Below are 21880 nucleotides of genomic sequence, written 5' to 3'. Positions count from 1 at the left end.
TCTTACAGAGGCATTTTCTCGGTTGTGGTTCCCTCTTTCAGGTAACTCTAAATTGAATCAGTCAAGTTGATAATAAACTAGCCAGTACTATCCCTGTGGCCTAGGCACCATCCTTCAGCCTAGGCATCATCCCTACAGACTAGGCTGTTTGCTTCGCTCATATCTCTGCGTACATACAGACTTTTTGCTTTATCCTCTGGGTAGAATCACTGGCTATGAGGACTAAAAATTCACCTCAAAATTCACCTCAAAACTAACTTACATGAAAGAAGGTATTTACACAGACAAGTAAATAAGGGCTTCTGTTGCCAGTGGGAGAAAGTTAATATGAACTGGCTGATGGGGTAAAGCCCAAACAAAAAGGATCTGGATTCCCCTAAATGACAGGTTCAAGGACAGTAGCATCGGCTCCTTAATGCCTCTGCTTTCTCCTGGGCCAGCTTAAGTGTCAGGTTGGGTGGTGGCAAGATGGTTCCCAACAGTTCCTGGCAGACACCTCACCAGCTCAGCAGTCCAGGAGAGATATGGGATCTTCTCCATAGTTCCAGCCACAGTTCTGAGATGGTGTCTCCTGATCTAAACCTAGGCCATGGGCCATCTGGAAGCCAAGGGCTGAGGCAACAGGAAGCCATACGTTGATTGGCCAGGACTAGTCAGGTGTTCATCCCTAGAGGCTGAAGGCAGGCCAGATCCACCCAGCCTATGTGCCCTGAGAGGATGGAAGTATTGTTATCAGAAGTAGGAATGGACACTGGGCAGGCCAAGCTAACACACTCCAAAATTCTCCAAACACGCATGCCTCTACATTTTCACACCTCAGGCTGTGACTTTTCATCATGAGACATCCCAGACTAAGCTGGCATTTCAGCTCCATTGCTTAGGAAAGAGCACTTAATTGGATCAGCTTTGTCCACAACCTAGTCCAGTCATCTACAATCTCTCTCTGCTCTGTCTCTCTCCCTCCCTCCCTCACTCACTCACTTACTCACTCCTTCCCTCCCTCCCTCCTTCCCCCTCCCTCCCTCCCTTCCTCCCCCTCCCTTCCTTTGTCTTTCTGTCTCTGTCTGTGTCTCTTTCTGTCTGTCTGTCTGTCTCTCTCTGTGTATCTATGTCTGTGAGTGTATGTGTGTGTGTGGGGGGGTGTAAAACACATTGAACATTTTAATGGGCATGCAAGTCCTTGGAGAGGCTAGCTAACACCTTAAAAATGTCTATTATAGACACTCCAGGCTTCTAGAAGACCTAAATTAGCTCCAAAAGATGCGAGGAATCTATTAATGGGTCAGGCACGAAGGGAAATAAGTGATTATTGAAGATCCATTTGAGAAAGGCCAAATCTACAGGTTTGCTGAGGCTGTTGTCAAGAGCAAGGCGGGGCTGCCCTGATAACAGGGGACTGGGGGTGACAGTATTCAGAGAGCTACAGGTAGGCTGCTGGCAGGTAAAAGCCTGCAGCTCTCAGGTAGTACCGTGGTGCTAGGAGAGCAGAGGAGATCAGCAGCCTGGATAGAAAGCAGGCCCGTGGGACTGGAGCCAAGTGGCCTCCCACTCCTGGCACTAAATGTGAGCATACAGTCCAAGTCAGAGGAGTTCGGCAGGAGGCCATTTCTAGAAATGAAAGCTGTAATCAGGGTAGGTTGTCTGGCTTTGGGATGAGTTCAGTGCACTCAGGAGATAGAACAGCCAAGCAGTCCAGCTATGGAGGAAAGGTATGGAGTAGATGGCTGAGCAGGACATCAGAACTTCATCTCCCAGAGGGAGAGCTTGTAGACTGAGACCTAAAGAAGACCTAAAAATATCTCTCCCGGTGACAGTAATGATGGCAAGCCTTTTCTGAGTGCTTCCATGTGTCAGCCACGAGTCAGGTGTTAATCCTTATAACCATGCTGTCCACAGACTGAATGTGAGGAGTGTATGCACAGAGGTCAAATATATTTTCCAGTGAGAGAGCAAAGGAAACAACACTCAAGTAAACATGCCTCACCTCCTTCTTCAGCATCAGCTTCAGTCATCCCCACTCCAGCATCCCTGCCTCCCACAATGTATTCATGCACCCTACTGCCTCATGCCTCCCTCCATAACTTTGCTCCATAGCTTTGCATGTACTGTTCCTTCTTTCTAGAATGTTCTTCTCTGGCCAGGACTTCTTCATCTTACCAGGATCAATATGGTCATTGCTATACTCTACATAATTGTTACTGATTCTCCTTGCTCTCACAGTAATGGCTTAGTAATGTGTTTTGTCGCAATGTGAAGACAATTGTCATTCTTCCAGATTACAGTGGAGTGGGAACCAAGCCTTAGGGCTTATAGCTGTTCTAGGTAGATAAATGGGGCATGGATGAATCTCCTTGTCCCTGCCCACCCTCACTGTGCCATCTCTCTCCTGGTCTCTTGGCAGCTTGGCCTGGGGTTCGTTTACCTGTTGCATGGCAGCATCTGTCACTACACTCAACTCCTACACCAAGACAGTCATTGAGTTCCGGCACAAGCGCAAGGTTTTTGAGCAGGGCTACCGGGAGGAGCCGACCTTCATAGACCCCGAGGCCATCAAGTACTTCCGGGAGAGGTCAGTGCATATGTGGGCACCTCTGGCTAGTGCTAGCCCTGAAGCCCAGGGCCTGATTTCAGTAACCCAAAGATCCCATTCAAGACTGGAGCAAATGGTCTGAGTGAGGTGATCCTGGAGCTAGGACAGGCTGGGTAAGAGAGAGTATGGACTTTGGATTTCTGGGACATCTAATGTTTTGTGGGCATAAGATTGCTTAGGACTGGGTTGGAGATATGGCTCAGAGGTTAAGAGTCTAAGCTGCTCTTCCAGAGTCCTGAATTCAGTTCCCAGCAATCACATGGTAATGATATCTGGTGCCCTCTTCTGGTGTGCAGGGACACATGTAGGCAGAACACTGTAGACATAATAAATAAATACATCTTTAAAAAAGGATCAACACCTGAGTGGTAGCCGCTCAGCTCTGGGCCACTTTAGCTATGATCAGAAGAAGGCTGAACCATGATACCTTCCTTCTTTGGGCCCTGTAATGGTGCTATGTGAAAGGATCCAGTGGCAGGGTTGGTGATGGTCACCAGAAGTTGGTGACTTCTCAAAGTCAAGGATGAAACCTGATCACTTATGTCTTCAGAAGTGGTCTGGGAACAACATAGGTGGCAACAAATAGTGGATGGATGGCTAGATAAGTAGATGGATGGATGGGTGGGTGGGTGGATGGATGGATGGGTGGATGGGTGGGTGGGTGGGTGAATTGGTGGATGGATGGATGGGTGGGTGGGTGAATTGGTGGATGGATGGGTGGGTGGGTGGATGGATGGGTGGGTGGGTGGATGGGTGGGTAGGTGGGTGGATGGATGGGTGGGTGAATGGATAGATGGATGGTAGCTAAATGCTTGGATGGGTAGATGGGCAGTTGAATGGTTAAAATCTGGATAAGTAGGTAAATGAGTAGATGGCTGAATGAGTATATGGATAGATAAGTGAATGGGAGGATAGATAAGGCAGCTGATAGATGAATATGTGGGTGAATAGATAGGTAAGTGTTGGATAGATATGCAGGTGAACAGGAGGATGTGTAGTGATATACTTTGCATCTGTGGCACTGACCACGCCCATTGGGGTGGAGACAAGGGTGGAAGTGACCTGGGGGAACTAGGTCTGAGGAGGAGCCCAGGAGTGCTCTCTTGCTGGTGGAACAAGGACAGGAGAGCATCTGGAGGCATTCTTGGGACCAGGAACCTGCTGGTGTTCATCTATGTTGTAAGTTATTTCTCCCTGAATAAACATCTATTTGGCCTATTTGTTTCTTCTGATCCTTATTAAACCACAATAAGGATGGAAAGATAAATAGATAGATGGATAGGTAAGTTGTTGGAATGATAGATGGATAATTGAGTGATTGGATTAGTAGGTGGATGGATAAGTAGATAGGCAAATGGGTAGATGAATTAGATGGATGGATTGATGGGAGGAGTAATACATAGCAGTATAGGCAGACATGGATGAGACTAGATGTCAGGATTTTAAAAGCTGGAGACAACATCAGGCTGGACTCCTCTCAACTGTTCTTCTGAAGGCCTTCAGATCGTCGGCTGGGGCACCCTGGTATTTGAGGTGCCCCCTGTCCTCCTCAGTTCAGTGGTTCTGAGTCCACTTTGTTCTTTCCTCTTATTTCCTAGAGGAAATAACTCCATCCAAAGTTACTCCTGTGGGCTGGCTACAATCTAGTGCCGCTTTGCCTGGTTTTAGCTGCTGGAATCTCTTCCGGGCCATGAAAGGCCCTGCCCTCATTACATGCTAGGAAGCGGGCCCCACGCAGCATGGCTGGTTCCGCCTTGCTCTGTTCACTTCCTAGGCTGGCAGTGGCTAGTGACAGCATAGGCAAGGACAGACCTGCTCTCCTCTCGTCCTGGCCACACGAAGTGCCTCCTGCCTAAGCTTCCATGCTGTGGGACTCTAAGAAGAACAGGTCTGGGCCTGGGATCTCCACACCCAGTGCTTCCCCTTGGGTGCTCCTGTTTTCCCCAGTACTAGAGATGGAACCCAAGGTCTCATGTATGCTAGTACTACTCTCCCAAAGAGCGTCACCACAGCACACACCACCTTCCTGAGTGGAGGAGACAGAGTCAGCCAGCTACTGCTATCTCACATAGCTGTGCCAGGTCCTGTGTCTAGGCACCTAACAGCATGCCCATGACCTCCCAGTGAGCACCATTGCTTCCTTTGACAGACAAGACTCAGAGATGTGAAGACACTAGTTTAAAACCACACAGTAATGGAGGACGTTGGCCTAGGTCTGTGCAGCTCTAAAGTTTGAACCTTTTCAGGCTGACCATGTCTTAGAGGATCAAGCTGCTCCACTCAGTGGGAAAAAGCAGACTTAACATCAAACCCAGGCACCTGCTTGTGTCCACACGGGTGTTCTGAAACTGTGGTCATGTCTGCCCCGTTCCCACAGACATCGTGTGTGTTTGGGGATGGGAGGGAAGCTCTTCCTGCATGTGTGGGACTCTCAGAATAAGAGCACTTTGTGACTCAGGAGTCAGCCTTCTCAAGAGCATGATGCCTGCTAGAATGTCCAGGAGGCTGTGGTGGATAGAGGCCTGGGACTCCTAACCCATAGAAGAAACTGCGCCTAGCTTGCTCTCAGGGGAACCTGGGCCCTGAGTGGGAGTCTGCCCATGAGCACCTTTCCTGATTCCTCCCTCTTTCCTTGTCCCCTTTCTCTTCTGTGTTTCTTGCTACCACCTTCCAGGTGAGTCCTTGGGTACATAGGGTGAGCAGTGAGGGGGGCGCTGAGGTAAAAGCAATACTTTCAGTGGGTGAGGCTGGGTGATCCCGGGTACTAAAGGGAAGAAGACTGGACAATGAACATGGTGTGGAGGGTGGGTCCCTCTCTGATCATTCCAGACCTTCCTCTGACTCTGCCTCATCCTTTGCCCCATGGGCTCTCCAGAGCTTGGCACTTGCTGTGCTCCATCTAGGGTGCCCATCAGCTCACCCTGCTTTCTAGTCACTTCTCTGCAGGTGTGCCCCACATACCAGCTCTGGGACTGGTGTCACCTGGTGCCACTCACGGCACTCACGGCCTAGGATTGTACCAGAAACCTAGTAGGAACTCATGAGGTGCCTTCTTGGTGCCTTCTCCAGTGACCCTTGAGAAGCCTGGGTGCTGCTTCCCTCTCGTGTGGCATTTAGCTCCAGCCTCCTTGTCTGCAGACACGGTGTCCTGGCAGGGAGGAGACCATTCAGTCCCGGCATGGTCAGGAGCTTGTCCTAGCCCAGGCATCAGTAGCTGGAACTGGAGGGGTGGGCAGCGCTCAGTGGTGAGTGACCCAAAGCCCCAGGCGCCCCATTAACACTGTAACTGTCTGTCACGCTTTGATTTGATACACCTGGGGAAATTGTGCCCTGCGCTGCTGAGGGAACAGCTCAGACCACGTGTACCTCACCCAGGCAGCAGCTTCTCATCAAGCCACAGTTCCTGTAGCCTCGGACTGCTCAGGCCCACGACGAGTGTTTCACAGCATATGTGCAGAATATCACTTTGCACATTCATAACTTAACATTATGCAGAGGTTCATCAAATTTGATTTCCCTTCCCTCTGAGGAGAATGTTCCAGCTCTGCTGCTCTGTTCTATTTTCTCCCCCGCCCCTTTCCTGCTCTTTGCCTACAAGTGGCTCAGAGCACAAGATTTTGTTGCGTGGCTTTTGCAGGGCAGGAAAGCTGAAAGCAGGACTGGAAGACCCGGGCAGCAAGACACACAGGAGGACTGAGGGGAGCTGAGGGTGTCATTACTCATCTGTCCCTTTACTTCTGTGTCACTTGGCTTTGGGCACCAAACAGCTCTGGGCTTGTGTCTTCTGCACACCAGGCGAGAATCCAGAGCCCTTGGCATCTGGAAATGCTGGTGTTTTGTTTCCGTGTGTGTGTGGGTGTGTGTGTGTGTGTGTGTGTGTGTGTGTGTGTGTATGCAAGCACACATGTATGTGCACACATGCTAACACTTGTTCTCATGGGAAGGGGCTGGTATGCCACCAGGCTAGCTGATCCAACCCCCTGATCACTGGCAGCTGGGAGCTGCCATCTCAGGTCTGTGAAGCCTCTGGAATTCAGCAATCCCACTGTCAGGCTGCCTGCTGTCCCCAAGGAGGGAGTCTTAATTGGCCTCCTGGGGAGTGGGTGGGAGCTGCTGGAGGTAGGCAAATATTTGCAGATAGAGGGGGGTTCTCTTGAATACGTAAATGATCAGATTTGGTTTAACAGCATGTGAGAGAAAAGAAGACCTGTTGGGTTCAGACCCTGGAGAGAACTCGGCCATGTTGAACAAGCACCCTGCCTCCCTGTAGGTGCAGTAGCTGTGGGGAGCAAGGAGCCCAGAGCTCCCACTCAAGGCAGCCTCCCCCCACCTGCTACCCTCCCGATTCTCTTCGATGACTCATAGTACATGCTTATCCCTCTGCTCACTGCCCGTGCAACAGCCTTTCCATCTGAAGGGAACTTGTTCTTGCTTCCCAGCCTGTCCCAGCACCTGGAGCCACAGGGGCTCTGCAATGTAAGTATTGTTAATTAGAAGCAGGTCAGCCAGGGGTTCCCACGGTAGATGGCACATGCCCTTCTTGCTCTGTGCCTGCACTGAGCCCTGAATCCTTTTGGAACCAGACTTTGAACTGAGTTTGCAAACTGGGCCTGATGGTACATAGTATAAACTCAAGGTACTCCTGAGTTCAAAGCCTTCCTGGCTACAGAGTAAGCTCAAGGGCAACTTAGTGAGACTTTGTCTAAAAAGAATAAATACATTTTAAAAGTAGAGAGCTAGGTGTGATGCCAGATGCCTTAGTCTAGACCCAGCACTTGGGGGCAGAGGCAGGCAGATCTCTATAAGGTCAAAGCCAATCTGGTCTACAGAGTGAGACCCTGTTTCAAATGTTTTTCACATTTCATATATATATACACACATACATATATGTACATATATATGAAGATAAATATAATGACCCTGCATTTCCCAGTCATGAGTACCTCCTCCAAGGTTGCTTCACAGTCCTGTTGTCTGGCTGGAAAGTGGGTGTGTCCTACCTCCTAGCTTGGTCACTAGATGACAGGAGCTGCAGATTTAGTAGGAGCATTCTCTCTTGCTCTTGCTCACTCCTAACTTCTGAGACCTGTGCAGGGGGTATAATACTCCTTCCTGTAGAAGAGGTACTAGTCATCCAGCAAGGTGAGTGTTTTCTATTCTTGTTACCATCCTAGCAGAAGAGTAGGGACTCTGAAGGGAGACACTGTGTTTCTCCTTTCACTGAGGCCATGGGCCCCAAGCAATTAGAATTGCAGACCAAACCAGAGCCCAGACAGTGACCGATAGACAGACCACACTTGACCAGGACTGCTTAGTTATGCATACGTCTCATCCTCTATTTAAGCCAAACCTCATGCCTGGGTCTCAAAGATAGACACTTTTAGTGTGTGTGTGAGTGTGTGTGTGTGTGTGTGTGTGTGTGTGTGTTGCTGTTTTTCTATTAGCTCCTCTTTCCAATGTGGCCACAATGAGTAAGTCTCCTTTCTCTGTGTGTCAGTCACATGGAGTAGAAACAGTTGCAAAAGCCCTTCCCCTGAAGCCAGCCCTCACTGAGTTTCCCAGATGGTCACAAAGCAAGTTGTCCTGAACAGCAGGGACATTGTCGTTCCTGGGTGGTACCTCTGCCTGCCCAGGGACCACATCTCAGCAGTCCCAGAGTGTGTGCTGCGTCCACCCACACCACCACAGTTCCTTCTCCCGCCTGCTCCCGGAATGCATGGGAGACTTCTCCCCCATTCTCACTTCCCACTCATGACACTACCCACAGCAATCTGTCTCCCAGGCCCTCCTCGACCCACTAAGGCGCTCTCAGTGCAACGTACTCTAGCGTGATTGCCCAGTCCTGGCTTCAGAGATCTGCTGCCCTGGTTCTGTAGCCCCTCCTTCCGCCAACCCCACTCAACAGTCCTACTCTTCCTGATGTTTTCCCAGGGAGTGATTTCTGCCCTTTCCATTTGCAAGGTATTTGTAGGGCTCTTTGAGACACAACCGTCTGACAAAACTGACCATGCACCAAGATCAGACCAGAGCGTGAACTACGTGGGGACTGTCTTCTTCCTTGTTTCCTACCCTCTTCCCTTCTTTGCTAGGCCAGGCTCGGCCCTCCTCATCTGCCTTCAGTGAGCATATGGCCAAGGACACCCACATCTCAGGAGCCCACTTTTCCTTGCCATAGTACTTCCTACTTTGGCTTCTTGAAGTTACCTCTGCAAATATGGCCAAACTCACTAGCCGTGCTAACCCTCCAATCCCAGTCCAGTCTGTGGTCTCTCTGTCCTGATTGCACATCTCTTTTCGTATGTGTTCCAGCTGGTGAAAGCCTGGAAGAGTCAAGTTCTTTTTTGTTAGTTAGTTAGTTTGTTTTGTTTTTTTAAGACAGGGTTTCTCTGTGTAGTCTAGCTGTCCTGGAACTCTCTCTATAGACCAGGCTCACCTTGAACTCACAGAGATCCACCTTCCTTTGCCCCCTGAGTGCTGGGGTTAAAAGTGAGCACCACACCTGGCTGGAACGGTCAAGTTCTGATGGGCCCCTGGACCCATAGCTCTTCTTCACCCCAAGACAGTGAATTCTCCCCACAGCTACACTAAGCCTCTGTCTTAGTCACTGCTCTTTCTATTGCTGTGAAGAGACACTACGACCAAGGCAACACTTACAAAAGGAAGCTTTTAACTGGGGCTTGCTTACAGTTTCAGAGGCTTAGACCATTATTGTCATGGCAGGGAGCATGGTCCTAGAACAGTAACTGAGAACTACATCCTAATCCATAGGCAGCAGGCAGAGCTTTGTGAAACCTTCAATCCCACCCCATACATACTTCCTCCAACAAGGCTTCCAATCCTTCTGATCATTCCAATTAATTCCATTCCCTGGTGACTAAACCTCCATAGTCCCTCTTAACTCCATGTCACTTCTGCAGCTTCAGGAACCCACAGATACATATGGAAAGTTACAGAAGCCAGCAAACCATAGTTTTAAATAGCCCCCCCCCCACATCTCACTTTACAACCTTGTCTCTCTATATAGACCAGGATAGTTTGGACAGAGATCTACCTGCCTCTATCTCTTGAGGGCTGGAATTAAAGACCTGGACCAAGTTGTAAATAGCTTTTCTTTATTTATTTCTTACTTCTTGTTATTCTAAGTGTTTTTATTTTAGCTAGGCACAAACTTTTAATTCCAACACTTGGGAGGTAGAGGCAGGAAGATTGTGAGTTAACCTGGGTTACATAGTGAGATTGTGTCTCTAAGTGAAAATCCTTAATGCTTTACTACTGGATCTTACTGCTAGTCTCTCACTGTGACTGATTTATGAATTAACTTTCTCATGGGTGTGTACAGAGGGAAAACAGTCTATTGTATAGGATTGGGAACAGCCCGGGGTTTCAGGACCCACTGGGGTCTCTGGGACATAGCTGGAGTTACTCCTCCCCTTGGTCATCCAGGCGAGGCTGAGTCAGTCACCTCACACTCACCTGGGCGAATCCAGCAATCCCCTCATCTGTTCATGGCCATCCTCCCAGCAGCCATTGCTCTGCAACCCTGATATGATCAGGATAATGGACCCACCTTTCCATACAGAGCACTAGTGGGGCTTCCATGGTCCCGGGGCATCATGGGAATGCCCCATGGGTTCTGCCTGATTCTTGTCCTGCCCTACTGTTTCTGACCTGCGTGTACTCTGGACATTCAAGCAGGAGCACTGGATCATACCACAGACATCCTGGCTTGATGAATGTGCCCTTCCCCAGGGAAACACTCCACAGTACAAATCAGGAGGTCATCCCACTATCCTTGGGGCCTCGTGGTTTGAGGAAGCCTGTGGAGACTTCAAAAATGGGAGGGAGGATTGGTGTTCTGATGGGACTAATGCTGCAGACTTCAAGTATTTCCAGGGAGTGATTTCTACCCTTGCCACTCACAGGTATCTGCCGGCCTCTTTGCAGAAATGGAGACAAAATTAACCACCCCTAAAAACCAGGCCAGAGCGTGAGCACTGTGGGGAACTGCTCTTTCCTGTTACATTCCAAATGACTCTATCATCCAAAAGAAAGGGGGAAAAGTGGAAAATAGCATCCTTTAAAACCATCTATTTCCCCCTTTCTTGCAGCTGCCCTTTTGGTGGAGTGTTATGGAATCTTAATTTACTATCTACGGGTCATTTATTTCTTTTATTCCTTTTAATTCTATCTTTCATTCCTCTCTAAATTGATCATTTAAAATCAATGTGTTCTTTGTCCTCTGAGGCTGTCTCCCGGATCTGTGACTTCTGAGTCCCGGCTCTGTCTTCCCATCTATCTTTGAGGAGGCTTTGATGGGACTTCCCAACAGCTCCTTGCAGAGCACTGCTCACAGCTGGGAGCCTCTGAGATTGCTATTCCTGGGAGGAGTGTGGCCCCAGGATTTAGGAATGATGCCCGGGAGACTGCAGCACCCTCATATTGCTCCAAGGATGGCATCATTGACCCTTCTGTCCCACAGCGGCACTGGAAGGGAAGACAGAGCAGAGGGTGGACCTTAGGGTGGGAAAACTGGAGGGAAGGCAGGATGAACATCTGGAACTCCCAAGCTTCTTCTAGGACTGGGGAGAGAACACACTGGGAAGAGTCCCACGCCACAACTTCTCTCCTGCAGGTCCTACACTATGGTAAAGCCAGGAGACCCAGGCTTAGCAGATGTTCTGCGAATCAACTGGAATCTATGAGCCACAGAATGGGCTTCCATGGAGCCTGTGAGAAAAGCATAATCTGGTCCTACACCCAAGACCGGCCTCTCAGAATCTGCATAATCACGCCTTCTGGTGGTGGCATCTGTGCCCTTACAATTTGGGAATCATGGGGCTGCGAAACAGAGCAGGTAGCGACTCTCAGGATCCCAGGAGGTGATATGGCCAGCAAGGGCCAGCAGACAGGCAGGGGCTACTCAAAGTGTGGCCTGTACACCAGTGCTGTTTGCCACCATCTTCAGAACAGAAATGGAGGCCAGTGCAAGCTCTTCCAGCTGACGATGCTGGGAAGTTCGAGCCCATCTGGTTTGCATGCACAGGGGTGACTCTGTAAAAGTTAGTTCACAGCATACTGAAAGTGGAGAGGAAAGAAGCCTTTCTCACGGATGGGCCAGAAGCATGGAGAGTCAGATGGAGGCAGTGGCTGGAAACAGCTGGCCTGGGGGCAGGGAAGGGAAGCTGGTTTTGAGGATTTCTCTGATGGGACACTGTGCAATAGGGAACAGGGGGGAGTGAGGCAAAGCTGATGCTGGGTCCCTGCCCATCTTGGCTATAGCACATCTAACCACATGAGAAGACTCTGCCCACAGAGGTCTACAGTGCTCCAGAACTTTTTTCTCTCAGAGAGCCAGATGTGGGAATCCAGGTCACCTCTGTGCTACCACTCTCCCCTGCGACTCTTTCACTTTCTGGACACTGCTTGTGAGGATTCAGGCATTATGCTGGGCTGCCCCTGGCAAGTGTACTCAGGCAGTACCCTGGTCAGCCCAGGTGCAAAGGACCCCTTTCAAAGAAAGACCTCTGCTCTCTCCACTCTCTTTCTGCTGAATCTTTTCCCTCTCTTTCCCGAGGTTCTCCTGAGGCAGACAGGACCCTTCCTGTCTCCCTCTCTCTTCTGTCCTCTCTCTGTCTCTCTGTCTCTGTGCCTCTTTTCTCTTTCCTCACCCCCCTTCCCTTTCCAATCAAGCTTCTCACTTAAGCTCTGTCTGCCTGGCATGTTTGTTGTCCCCATCCCCCCTTGGCCACCGTTGTCCCCTTGTGATTTATCCTAACACTGCAGTCGGCTTAGGCTGTGACTGCTCTTGTGCCCAGGTGGAGGAATTCAGTGGCTTCTGGGGCAAGAGGCTGTGCTGCAGCCGCCTGCGGGTCCCACTGACCCTGGACCAGAGCCTTGACAATTAAGTCTTTCCTCTGCCAGGCAAGGCAGAGCAGGTCTGTCATCCCAGCACTCAGGAGGCCGGGGGCAGGAGGGCCTCAAGGTCAGTGCCAGGCTATGTAATGAGACCTTGCCTCAAAACAAAACAAACAAACAAACAGAATCTCAAGAGTCTCGAGGCAGACATCAGCCAAGAGCTAACTGGGGTGGGAGGGGCACACGGACTGAGGTGGCCAAGGAGTGCCTCTCTGTAACTGGAGCTCCATGCACTGTGACACGGAGTGTGCTGCTGGTGATGAAAGGGTGATAACTGTGGCGATTATGAGGGCAAGCGGTGATGGAAGTTCTGCATAGATTAACAAATTTGTCCAGTGCTGGCCACAGCCTTAAGCAACAGGAAGTATACGCCTGCTCACCAGATGAGGGGACAGAAGGAAGAACAAGGGACATTGCAGACCTAAGCAGCCAGGACAAGGTGGAGCCACAACTCAGTAGAACCTGAGGCCCAGGCAGATGCACGCATCACATCCAAGGTGCCTGGTCCCACCTGCCACCCACCAAGGCCCTGATAGCTCTTCAGGCGGTAGCTTCTGCCATCCCTTAAAATGTGAACAAAAAAAGCAAAGTATTTCCCTGGAAACCTCTACTCAAATCAAAGATGGGTCACCTCATGACGTTTGCAGTTGTTTTCAAACAAGAGCTTGATGTCCCCGGTGGGATGTTGTGGGCAGGCAGCCAGGGTTGGAAGCTACTGTGTGGGGACAGCAGAGGCTTGGAGGCTGAGGTGACACTCGACCTGACAACCTGAGAGCCAAGGCCTAGCCTGCGGGCCTCAGTGCCATGTTTTTCCTCTTTGCTTTTCTTTTTCCTCCCCTTAACCGTCATTGAGACAGTGTTTCTCTCTGCCTCAGCGTCCTGCTGGTTTGCTCTCACAGACTCAGTTCTGGAAGATTCCCCAGTGAAGTCCCATATCTGCAGGCTCTGCAGGGACACAGCAGAACTTGTACCTTAATGGGTTAAGCCTTAAAGTGGGTCTGGCTGAGCACTTGACCACTCTGCAGCTTTCTGGGGCTGAGTGTCTGCTTCCAGCAGGACAACACAGGGACATCTGGAGACCTGGAACACTGTGGAGCCCAGTTCATCAGTGACAAGGCAGTGTGACCCTGTAACACCAGCTACCCCAAACCTCATTTTATGTGTTGGTGGGTGCATCAGTGGTCATTGATGTATTCGTGATGGCAGCCACCACAATGTGGTCTCTGCTATGTTTGTAATAGCAATCACTAGTGCACCTCTGTAGTTGGTTCAAGTACTAAAGGCCAGGACATGGCACGGTATGAGAAAGGAAGCAATCCAGGAGGAAATGAGGAGAGAGTGTGAGGCTAGCCCACATGGGGTTTTAAACTCCTAATGGGCAACTTTAGCAATAGCCAAGGTGAGACCTACTGGGCTCAATCAGGGGCTGACAACAATCAACCTACTGACAGGACTTTATTTTACATATGTATGTATGTATGTATGTATGTATGTATGTATGTATGTATATATGTAGTGTGCCCCCTTCCTCCCTCTCTTCCTTCTCCACCTCCTTCCCTCCCCACTCCTATCTACCCCCCCCCGTGTGTGTGTGTGTGTGTGTGTGTGTGTGTGTGTGTGTGTGTAAACCCTGGCTATGTGGATGCTTACCGATTGCTTTGTGTCTCAGTTATCCCCTGAATGCCTCAGTTTTCTATCCATAAATGGGAACGTGGTACCCATCCCTCAGGGCCTGGGTAAAGGTCTGTGGGCACAGATGGAAATCTGTGTTGAAAGTGGGCACTGTGCTCCTCAGGCCATGGGTGCCCACAGCTCCGCCTGCCCTCTCATTCCAGCTTTGGGGTTTTCTTTCGCTTCTTTCCAGGATTGAGAAGGGGGATGTGAGTGAAGAGGAAGACTTCCGCCTCGCCTGCCGCCACGAGAGATACCCTACCCGTAAGTGCTTGCTGGACTGACAGGGGGCTGGGACCCCTGCAAAGCACCCTCCCCTAGACACACACCACAGACTAAGCTGAGGCTGGCAGCTCCAGGCCTGGCCTGACTTCACCAATGGCCTTTGAGAGTAGCCCTGGGTGGGATCTGCTGAGGCAGGGAGGGGACAGATTTGCTTGGGGGCTTAGAGTGCATTTACTTCACCTACTATATGCTGATGGACATATTAAGAAGGATGCAGGGCAGCCCTAAGAACAAGTGTCAGCTTCAGCCATCAAAGGGAGGCAGAGCCGCAGAGCCGAGAGCCTTTCCCACATGGGAAAAGAACAAGCCGCCGAAGATGGTAGGTGAGGCACAGACGTCTCAGTGAGCTACTTTTCCCTGCCTGTTTCACCATGTGGGCCTCATCTCATGACCCTGCTAACCCTAACTCCCACTGGTAGGAAGCTTAGCAGATGACCAAATTAAACCACAGAGAGGTAGAGTAACTTGCTCCAAGCCACACAGCCTTGTTAGTCAGCATATACCTCTTAGATCTTTTGAGATGCTCTAGAGGTTTCCATCTATGCCTGAGTCACTATGCTAGAAGGCCAGGAGTGCTGGGAGCGGAATCGGAAGTCCAAGTCCTCCACCCTCAGTGCTCTCCTCATTCACATCATCTGTACCTATGTGCCTGCCTGCCTGCCTATCTATCTATCTATCTATCTATCTATCTATCTATCTATCTCACAATCATCTGTCTATCATGTCTCTATCATATATCTATCATCTATCTATGTTTCTATTTATCTATCATCTGTCATCTATCTTTTGTTGGATCCACTGCCTTTCTTGTCTGATGGAGGTGTCTGTTGACCTTTCTACCTTTGTCTACCTTTGTCTCTTGCTTCTCTCTCCATACACATGCCTCAGCAGTGAGCTCAGGGTCAGAGGTAGAGGACAGTGCTAGCTGAAGGAAGGTCAGCTTTGAGGCTGGTCCCTTTTGCTTAGGTGACATGGTAGTGGTCTGAATGTGGTCATAGAGAAGCATGGATTTGAGAACTTCTTGATGGCATTGTCAGAGAGCTCAGGCTGGACTTCTCTGGGAGCAGACCCTGACACCCCCCCCAACAACACACTCTCTTTCACACACACATACACTCATACTCATTCACACACATGCATACTCATACACATACATTCACACATATTCACACACACACTGGCAATGACAATAAGAAGGCTGCATCCACAGAACTGTTTCATTTAGGGGATCCAAATATCACAAGTTGGAATGGGGATGGGACTCAAGAAAGAGGCAACCCATGGTTCCAGCAGAGAACATCAGGGCAATGGCACAGGCCTGGTACTGCCCTGCTGTGACGAGTTCTACAGGTTATGAGGGGGCTGCCAGAGCGTGGAACCATGAACTAGCTAGCAGGCACTTGGCAGGCATGCCTCCATGAGCACACATGTTAGAGCAAGGGCAGGGAGGAAGGGGCTCTGGGTTGCACAGAATTTCTGTAGGAGCCTTCAGAGGTGTGGGTGACTGCCAATGGAAGAGTTTGGTAAGAAGCCTCGAGGCTTTGCAGGTGTTGAGTCAGAGGGCTGTGGCAGGGGGTGATGGGGGCTGTGTGGTATCTCTGAGGTAGAGGCTGGATAGAAGGATGTCACAGGCCCATAGGAGGGATGTGAACTGGGAACTACAAGATCATCTGTAGAGAAGGGCAGGCGCAGAGAGCTGTGCCCTAGGGCTCCAGGGAGTGAGTATGGAAGGCTTCCTCTACCCTGGCTTCACAGGGGAGAAAAGAGCCTCAGGGCATGAGCATCTCTGTCCATGTATCTCCACCAGGGCAGTTAGTAGAAATGGCTGCATCCCTGGGCCTTGTGGGGACCACCAGAGTAAAGAGGATGGATACCCATGTCAGAGCAATGAAGGAATCAATTTATCTGAAGAGGCTGTTTCTATGATGCAGGAAAGGCAATCACTTGTCCCTTTACTCAGTTATTCATTCATTCACTCTCGTATTTATTCACCCATTTTTTTTTTCATTCATGAGTCATGGGCTTCTGTGGGCCCCAGAGGCAGAGAGACAAGCAAGGCCAACTTTGGGACCGCAAAAGTTTTCATGCCTGTAGGACAGCAAGACCCATTCTATTACTGCATAGTGTAGCCAGAGTCATGGTGGGGTCCCTGCTAATGTCCCCAGACACACCAGAGTGTGGCATATTATCTAGGACACAGTGCAGGGGTTAGAGAGGATGACCTCTCTCAGTTAGAGTCAATTCAACCACCTAACACACAGGATAAGGAATCCTGGGGAGGTTAAAAATAGCTCTGGGCCAGGCATGGTGGAATATTCCTATCATCCCAGAAAATCCTAAATTCGAGGCCAGCCTGGACAGAATAGTGAGGCCCTGTCTCAGCAAACCAAAAGACTGGGCTCATCTGACATCATATAGTCAAGCAGTGTCAGAGCGGATGCAGGCTCAGTGGTATGGAGGAACTGTCTGCGTGGATCTGTCTCCTCTGGCTGGGTCCTGAGGATGGGGGCCCAGCAAGAGTAGAGCGCTAACAGCATAGAGAAGCAGCTGGGCCCCAGTACCCGGCCTCTTAGCGGCTGTGGGGTTGCTGCCCAGAAAATATTTTGGAACCGCCTGGGTGAGTTTTGCAATATTTCCTCATGAAGCAGCTGCTCAGATCCTGCCAGGGACAGCTTGCTGGCAGGAGGCATGGGGGAGGAGGGTGTCAAGGAGCCACATTATTAAACACTTGCTGTGTGCGCTCTGCAAAGCTCCTGCCTGCTAGCTCTTTGATGCCTGATCCAGAGGACAGAAGAAGGAAGAATTACCAGGCAACAGCAGAGACCTCACTTTATCCAGTCTGAAATGAAGACATCCAGCCTGGCATGTAGACATTCTGCTCACTGTGGGCTCCAGAGCATGCCCCAGGGCCCCCACCTCATCACCTTCCTCTCTCCCTTCCCTCTTGCCGCTTTAGGCAGCAGCTGCACCACGCTAAGCTACTTCACTTCTTGGGGCCTTGGTACTTGATCGCTGTGCCCCTCCCCAAAGCTCTGTGTGGCTCGCTTTGTCTCTTGGTCTGTGGTCTAGTTTCCCAGTTGCCCTCCACCCCATGCTTTTCTTTCCAGCATTTGTCCCTCCCTGACTTAACATTTTATTATGCACGTGGCTCCCATTTCTTGCTTCTCTCTGACAAACACCTTGTCCGTCTTGTCTGTGTCTATAGCCTAAGTGCCCAGATTAGTGAGGAGCATACAGTCGGAGCTCAGTCGTTACCTTTGCACCCCGTGTGCCTCCCACCACTTCTCAGAGCAGCTACTCCAGCACAAAGAGTTACATAAACTTTCTTTCACTTCTCCTAACTCCTGCCAAAGTTGCTGCTCCCCCCCCCTCCCCGCCCAGTTCTTCTATGATATAGATTCTGCCATTGTGGTTTTTTTTTTTTTTTTTTTTTTTTTTTTGGCTCCTGGGAGAGGCTACCTTTGAAACCTGCCTTTGGGGGCTTTGCAGTGCCACCAGCTAGCTCTTGGAGCACATCCGGTGTGACATTTGATAGAAGCGATGCTGCCACCTGATCTGGGTATCTACGTCATTCTCTGGGGCAGTTGGGGTTTGCAGCTCATGGCTCCTGTCAAGTCCAATGCTTGGGACAAGCTCTTGATTTGCCAGGTGTGTCTGTGAAGCAGGGCTCTGCCAGAGCTTGTTGCTCTCTGAGCACAGAGGCAGCTTGTGGGAACTCTGTCTAGATGTGCTTCGGCTACAGCTACCCTCAGAACAGCAGAGTGAATTTTAAGGGAGACTTTTTTTGTGGACCCAGAGCAACTTGGCATTTTGATTATATCAAAATCAAATTTAATAGAACACATCCAGAGTTACTTCCATTATTAAAATGGAGGCAGATCAAACCATATTTTCAAAATAAATATCAAGGCCAATTTGCTGGGCACAGACAGGTATGCAGCTTGAGGACATCTGAGACCCTGCCATCTGGAGGTCAGGGGTCCCAGCTGGTATCACACTTGGGTGGAGAGTTAAATAAAGAATGATCTGTGCTCAAGATGGGGTTCTGCACTTTGGTTTGAGGCAGAATCTCATTGTTAGCCCAGGCTGACCTCAAACTTGCAGTCTTCCTGCCTCCACCTCCTGGACTGGGATGACAGGTCTGTGGCTCTGCTGGCACCATAGTTAGCATTTCAAACAGTTTTCCTGTGCTGGTGGGGCCCACTGGCCACAGACCCAGTTCAGAGCGGTTCCTGCCTGCAGCAGTCTGCCTTGGTCACAGGCTGGACTATTTAGCAACTTGAAGGTGGAAATTGTTGCTTCTAGGGTCAATCTCCTCCATCTATTTTGTGAGACGCGAGCCTGACTTGTCTTTCCAGCTCTGGAACTAGGTCCCTCCCTGCCAGGGCATGGGTGGCACAGCACTCCCCAGGAGCCTCTTCCCTCTTGCCTGTTGCTTACTCCCCTCTCTCTGATCCCCTTGCTAACTTGCTCATTTGCACTTTCTCCCCACCAGAGTGTTGATATTGCCAGCACAGGACCCCAGTGCCATACCCACAGGGATAGTTCAGTGTATCCACTGCAGTCTTCCTGCATTTCTGGTAGTGACGTATCCTACTTGGTCCCTGTGATGTCAGACGCATTATGTCTTGCAGCAAAGGAACTTGGCTCTTGGGACTGTCATTTGGCCCAGGTCACAGGCCTGACCAACTCTAAACTATCCAATGCTGATGTTTCTCTATTTGCCTGATTTTTGGCCTGAGGCAGTAGTATTCTAGTCATGCCTGTTGATAAGAAGCACTTTGGGACTCTCATTAAAACACAGGTTGCTGCAGTGCAGAGTAGTTCATGCCTGTAAGCCAAGCACAACTAAAGCAAGATTACAAGTTTGAGGTCAGCCTGGGTGACATAGTGTCTCACTATGTCTCAGAAGCAAAGCAAACAGAAGAATCTATACACTTCCCTGGAGAGTCACTTCCTTGGTTTGAGATGTGTGTTGAGATGCTTATAAAGTATGATGATATGTCTTATGACAGACTCCTAAAGCCTTAGAGATGGGATGAGTGGGTTCAGTCGCCTCTTCTCTCTGTTGCTGTGTGTTGCTTGCCTTCCCCCAGTGACAAGACTGCCGGGCACTCACACCTCCTAAAAGCTTTCCAGCCTGCCAAGAATCTGTTTTATGCCTTGTTACCTCTGCCTGAAATGATCTGTCCCTGCCCTCCAACAGGGCAGTAAACAAACTGCAGTGGAATCTGGAGCTATTGCAAAATCCAGCTGCAGTGTCGGGAATGGCCACTACTACCTGGTGTCCATGGAGAGTTGGGAAGAGTGAAAGGAAGGACATGTTAGGTTTCCATTTCTGTGACAAAACACCTTACAGAAGCAGCCTAGAGGAAGGTTGGTTTGGGCTCACGGTTTCAGAGGGGTCACAGCTCTATTGCTGTGAGCCTGGTGAGACAGAGCATCATGCTAAACTGGCATGGGAGGAAAAGACTTGATACTTTTGGTGGTCGGGAAATAGAAATAGCACAGGGCTAGGGCCAACATACCCTTGAATGGCTTGCCCCCACGACCCACTTCCTTTAAGCAGGGTCCACCTTCCCCAGGTTTACCCCTCCCAATAGTCTATGCAGATTTTTAATTCATCAGTGAATTAACTGGATGCATTAGGTGAGAGCCCTGGTGATCTAGTGGTCCCGGAAACACATCCTGATCAGGCACCCTGATCTCCTAGGCATCTCTCAGTTTAGTATATTGACAATCAAGATATCATGGTCCTTGTAAGTCCAGGGTTTAGGATGAGACTTCTCAAGTTCAAATCCTAGTGCTGACACCTTGGACAAATTACTTTCCCCAGGTGAGCTTTGGTCCCTCAGCTATGGACGGGTACAGCAACAGCCAGTACCTGCCTTACGGGTGCAGATCATGAGCTGGTTCCAGATGACAGGGGCAGCTGTGGTAGGGCTGCTGTCATTTCTCATAGCCATGCCGGTCTCCATCCCCGCCCTGTAAGCATCTAGAAGGCAGTCAGTGGCTCCCAGATGCATGATTTGGCAGCCTGTCTGACTGGGGACTTGCTTAATAAAAGATCCTAGGGGTTGGTGGCTTTGGGGAGATGCATAGACTCAGTCTGACCTCAGGTATGAGGTAGAGAACAGGCCTGTGATGGTTCAAAGGCACCGGCCCCCAGCAAAGCAGGGTAAACACGTCCTTCACGACATGCCACCTCCCTTTCACATGGGTCCATGTGAGCCTGTTCTTTGTCCTGAACCTACATCACTAATTCATTCAGCAAACATGTACCATCAGCCTGGGGCCCGTGGCTGGGAGCCCACTGTCCGTACCAGCAGAGCTGGCCTTTGTCCTGCTGTGATACGCAGCCTAAAAGAAGAGACAAGGAGGAAATGGGGACTGATATTCCCAACGTCATAGTGCATCTGAAGCTCTATTTGACTGAGTATGTGCACACATTAACACCCACACACATGCACATTCAGGCTCATGCACCCACTCCCTCCACATGTGCATACACATGTACCACACACAGCACACATGCACATCTGAGCATGTGCATCCACATCCACATCCACACATGTTATATAGCCCAAGTCTGATAGAGCATAGACTTGAACCTTTGACCACCATTGGGCCTAAGTATAGTTTTACCCCCTTAGCCTGAATCAGAGGAGGAGGGGCTGGACAAAGAGAGAGAGAGAGAGAGAGAGAGAGAGAGAGAGAGAGAGAGAGAGAGAGCATCTATTATCACATACACATGTCAGGTAGCATGGTGTAGGAGGGTATCCCCAAGCCCAGAAGCCCCCATCCCCTCTGCTTGGCTTCATTTATTAAGAAATGTCAGCTTAGGACTTGTTTGTGATCAAGCCAAGGGCCAGTAGGTTATGGGCTCCCATCTGGGCATATAGATGGCTCCAGCCCAGGTAAGTTGCACTGAAAGGCAGGGGTGGGTCAGGAGCACATCAGGGAAGGGTCTTCACCCAGGGGTCCTTCAGTGTCCCCAGGAGAGAGAGTATAGGAAATACGGGATGGCGTGGGGATAGAGCGGCCAGAAGGCATTTCCAGCTGGAGGACAGGGTGTGGGGGACCACAGGACAGAGTCCATGAACACAGGCTAGAACACGGCAGGCAGCACAGACAGCCTCCCTTGGGTCAAGGCAGTCTTTGTGGCCTATAGTATCACACTGTCATCATTTAAAGCCAGACAGTTTTATTTTGAGATCAGAAATTTCAGTTTCTCTGAACCTTCTGGAAGATCTGAACCCGGTTTCCTGTGGTAAGGTTGGCTAGAGTGCATCAGGCTGCTTCTGTGCCCATCACCCACTTGTGATACGGTCTGGGGTTCCCAAATCCCAGCGCCAGGCCTTTCTGCCTGATGATGGCCTCAAAGTGAAGGAATCAGGAGAAAAGGGGGGAGGGGAGGAA

The 21880-nt window shown here is 50.1% G+C and overlaps 1 protein-coding gene across 2 annotated transcripts in view; it reads left to right on the top strand.

Moving 5' to 3' along the window:
• Gsg1l (GSG1 like) overlaps positions 1–21880 on the top strand; it is a 184777-nt gene that overhangs the window by 160397 nt on the left and 2500 nt on the right. The window contains exons 5-6 of one of the 2 annotated variants that reach the window (XM_051192911.1): positions 2402–2569; positions 14370–14440. In XM_051192911.1, the coding sequence (XP_051048868.1) occupies positions 2402–2569; positions 14370–14440 (239 nt within the window). The remainder of the gene's footprint in view (positions 1–2401; positions 2570–14369; positions 14441–21880) is intronic. The other variant, XM_051192912.1, reaches the window with a different exon arrangement.

This window comes from Phodopus roborovskii, unplaced genomic scaffold (genome assembly GCF_943737965.1).
Source record: "Phodopus roborovskii unplaced genomic scaffold, PHOROB, whole genome shotgun sequence".
Taxonomy (NCBI): Eukaryota; Metazoa; Chordata; class Mammalia; order Rodentia; family Cricetidae; genus Phodopus; species Phodopus roborovskii.
The sequence above is the reverse complement of the archived record's forward strand: the minus strand, read 5'-3'. Positions and strand labels throughout refer to the sequence as shown.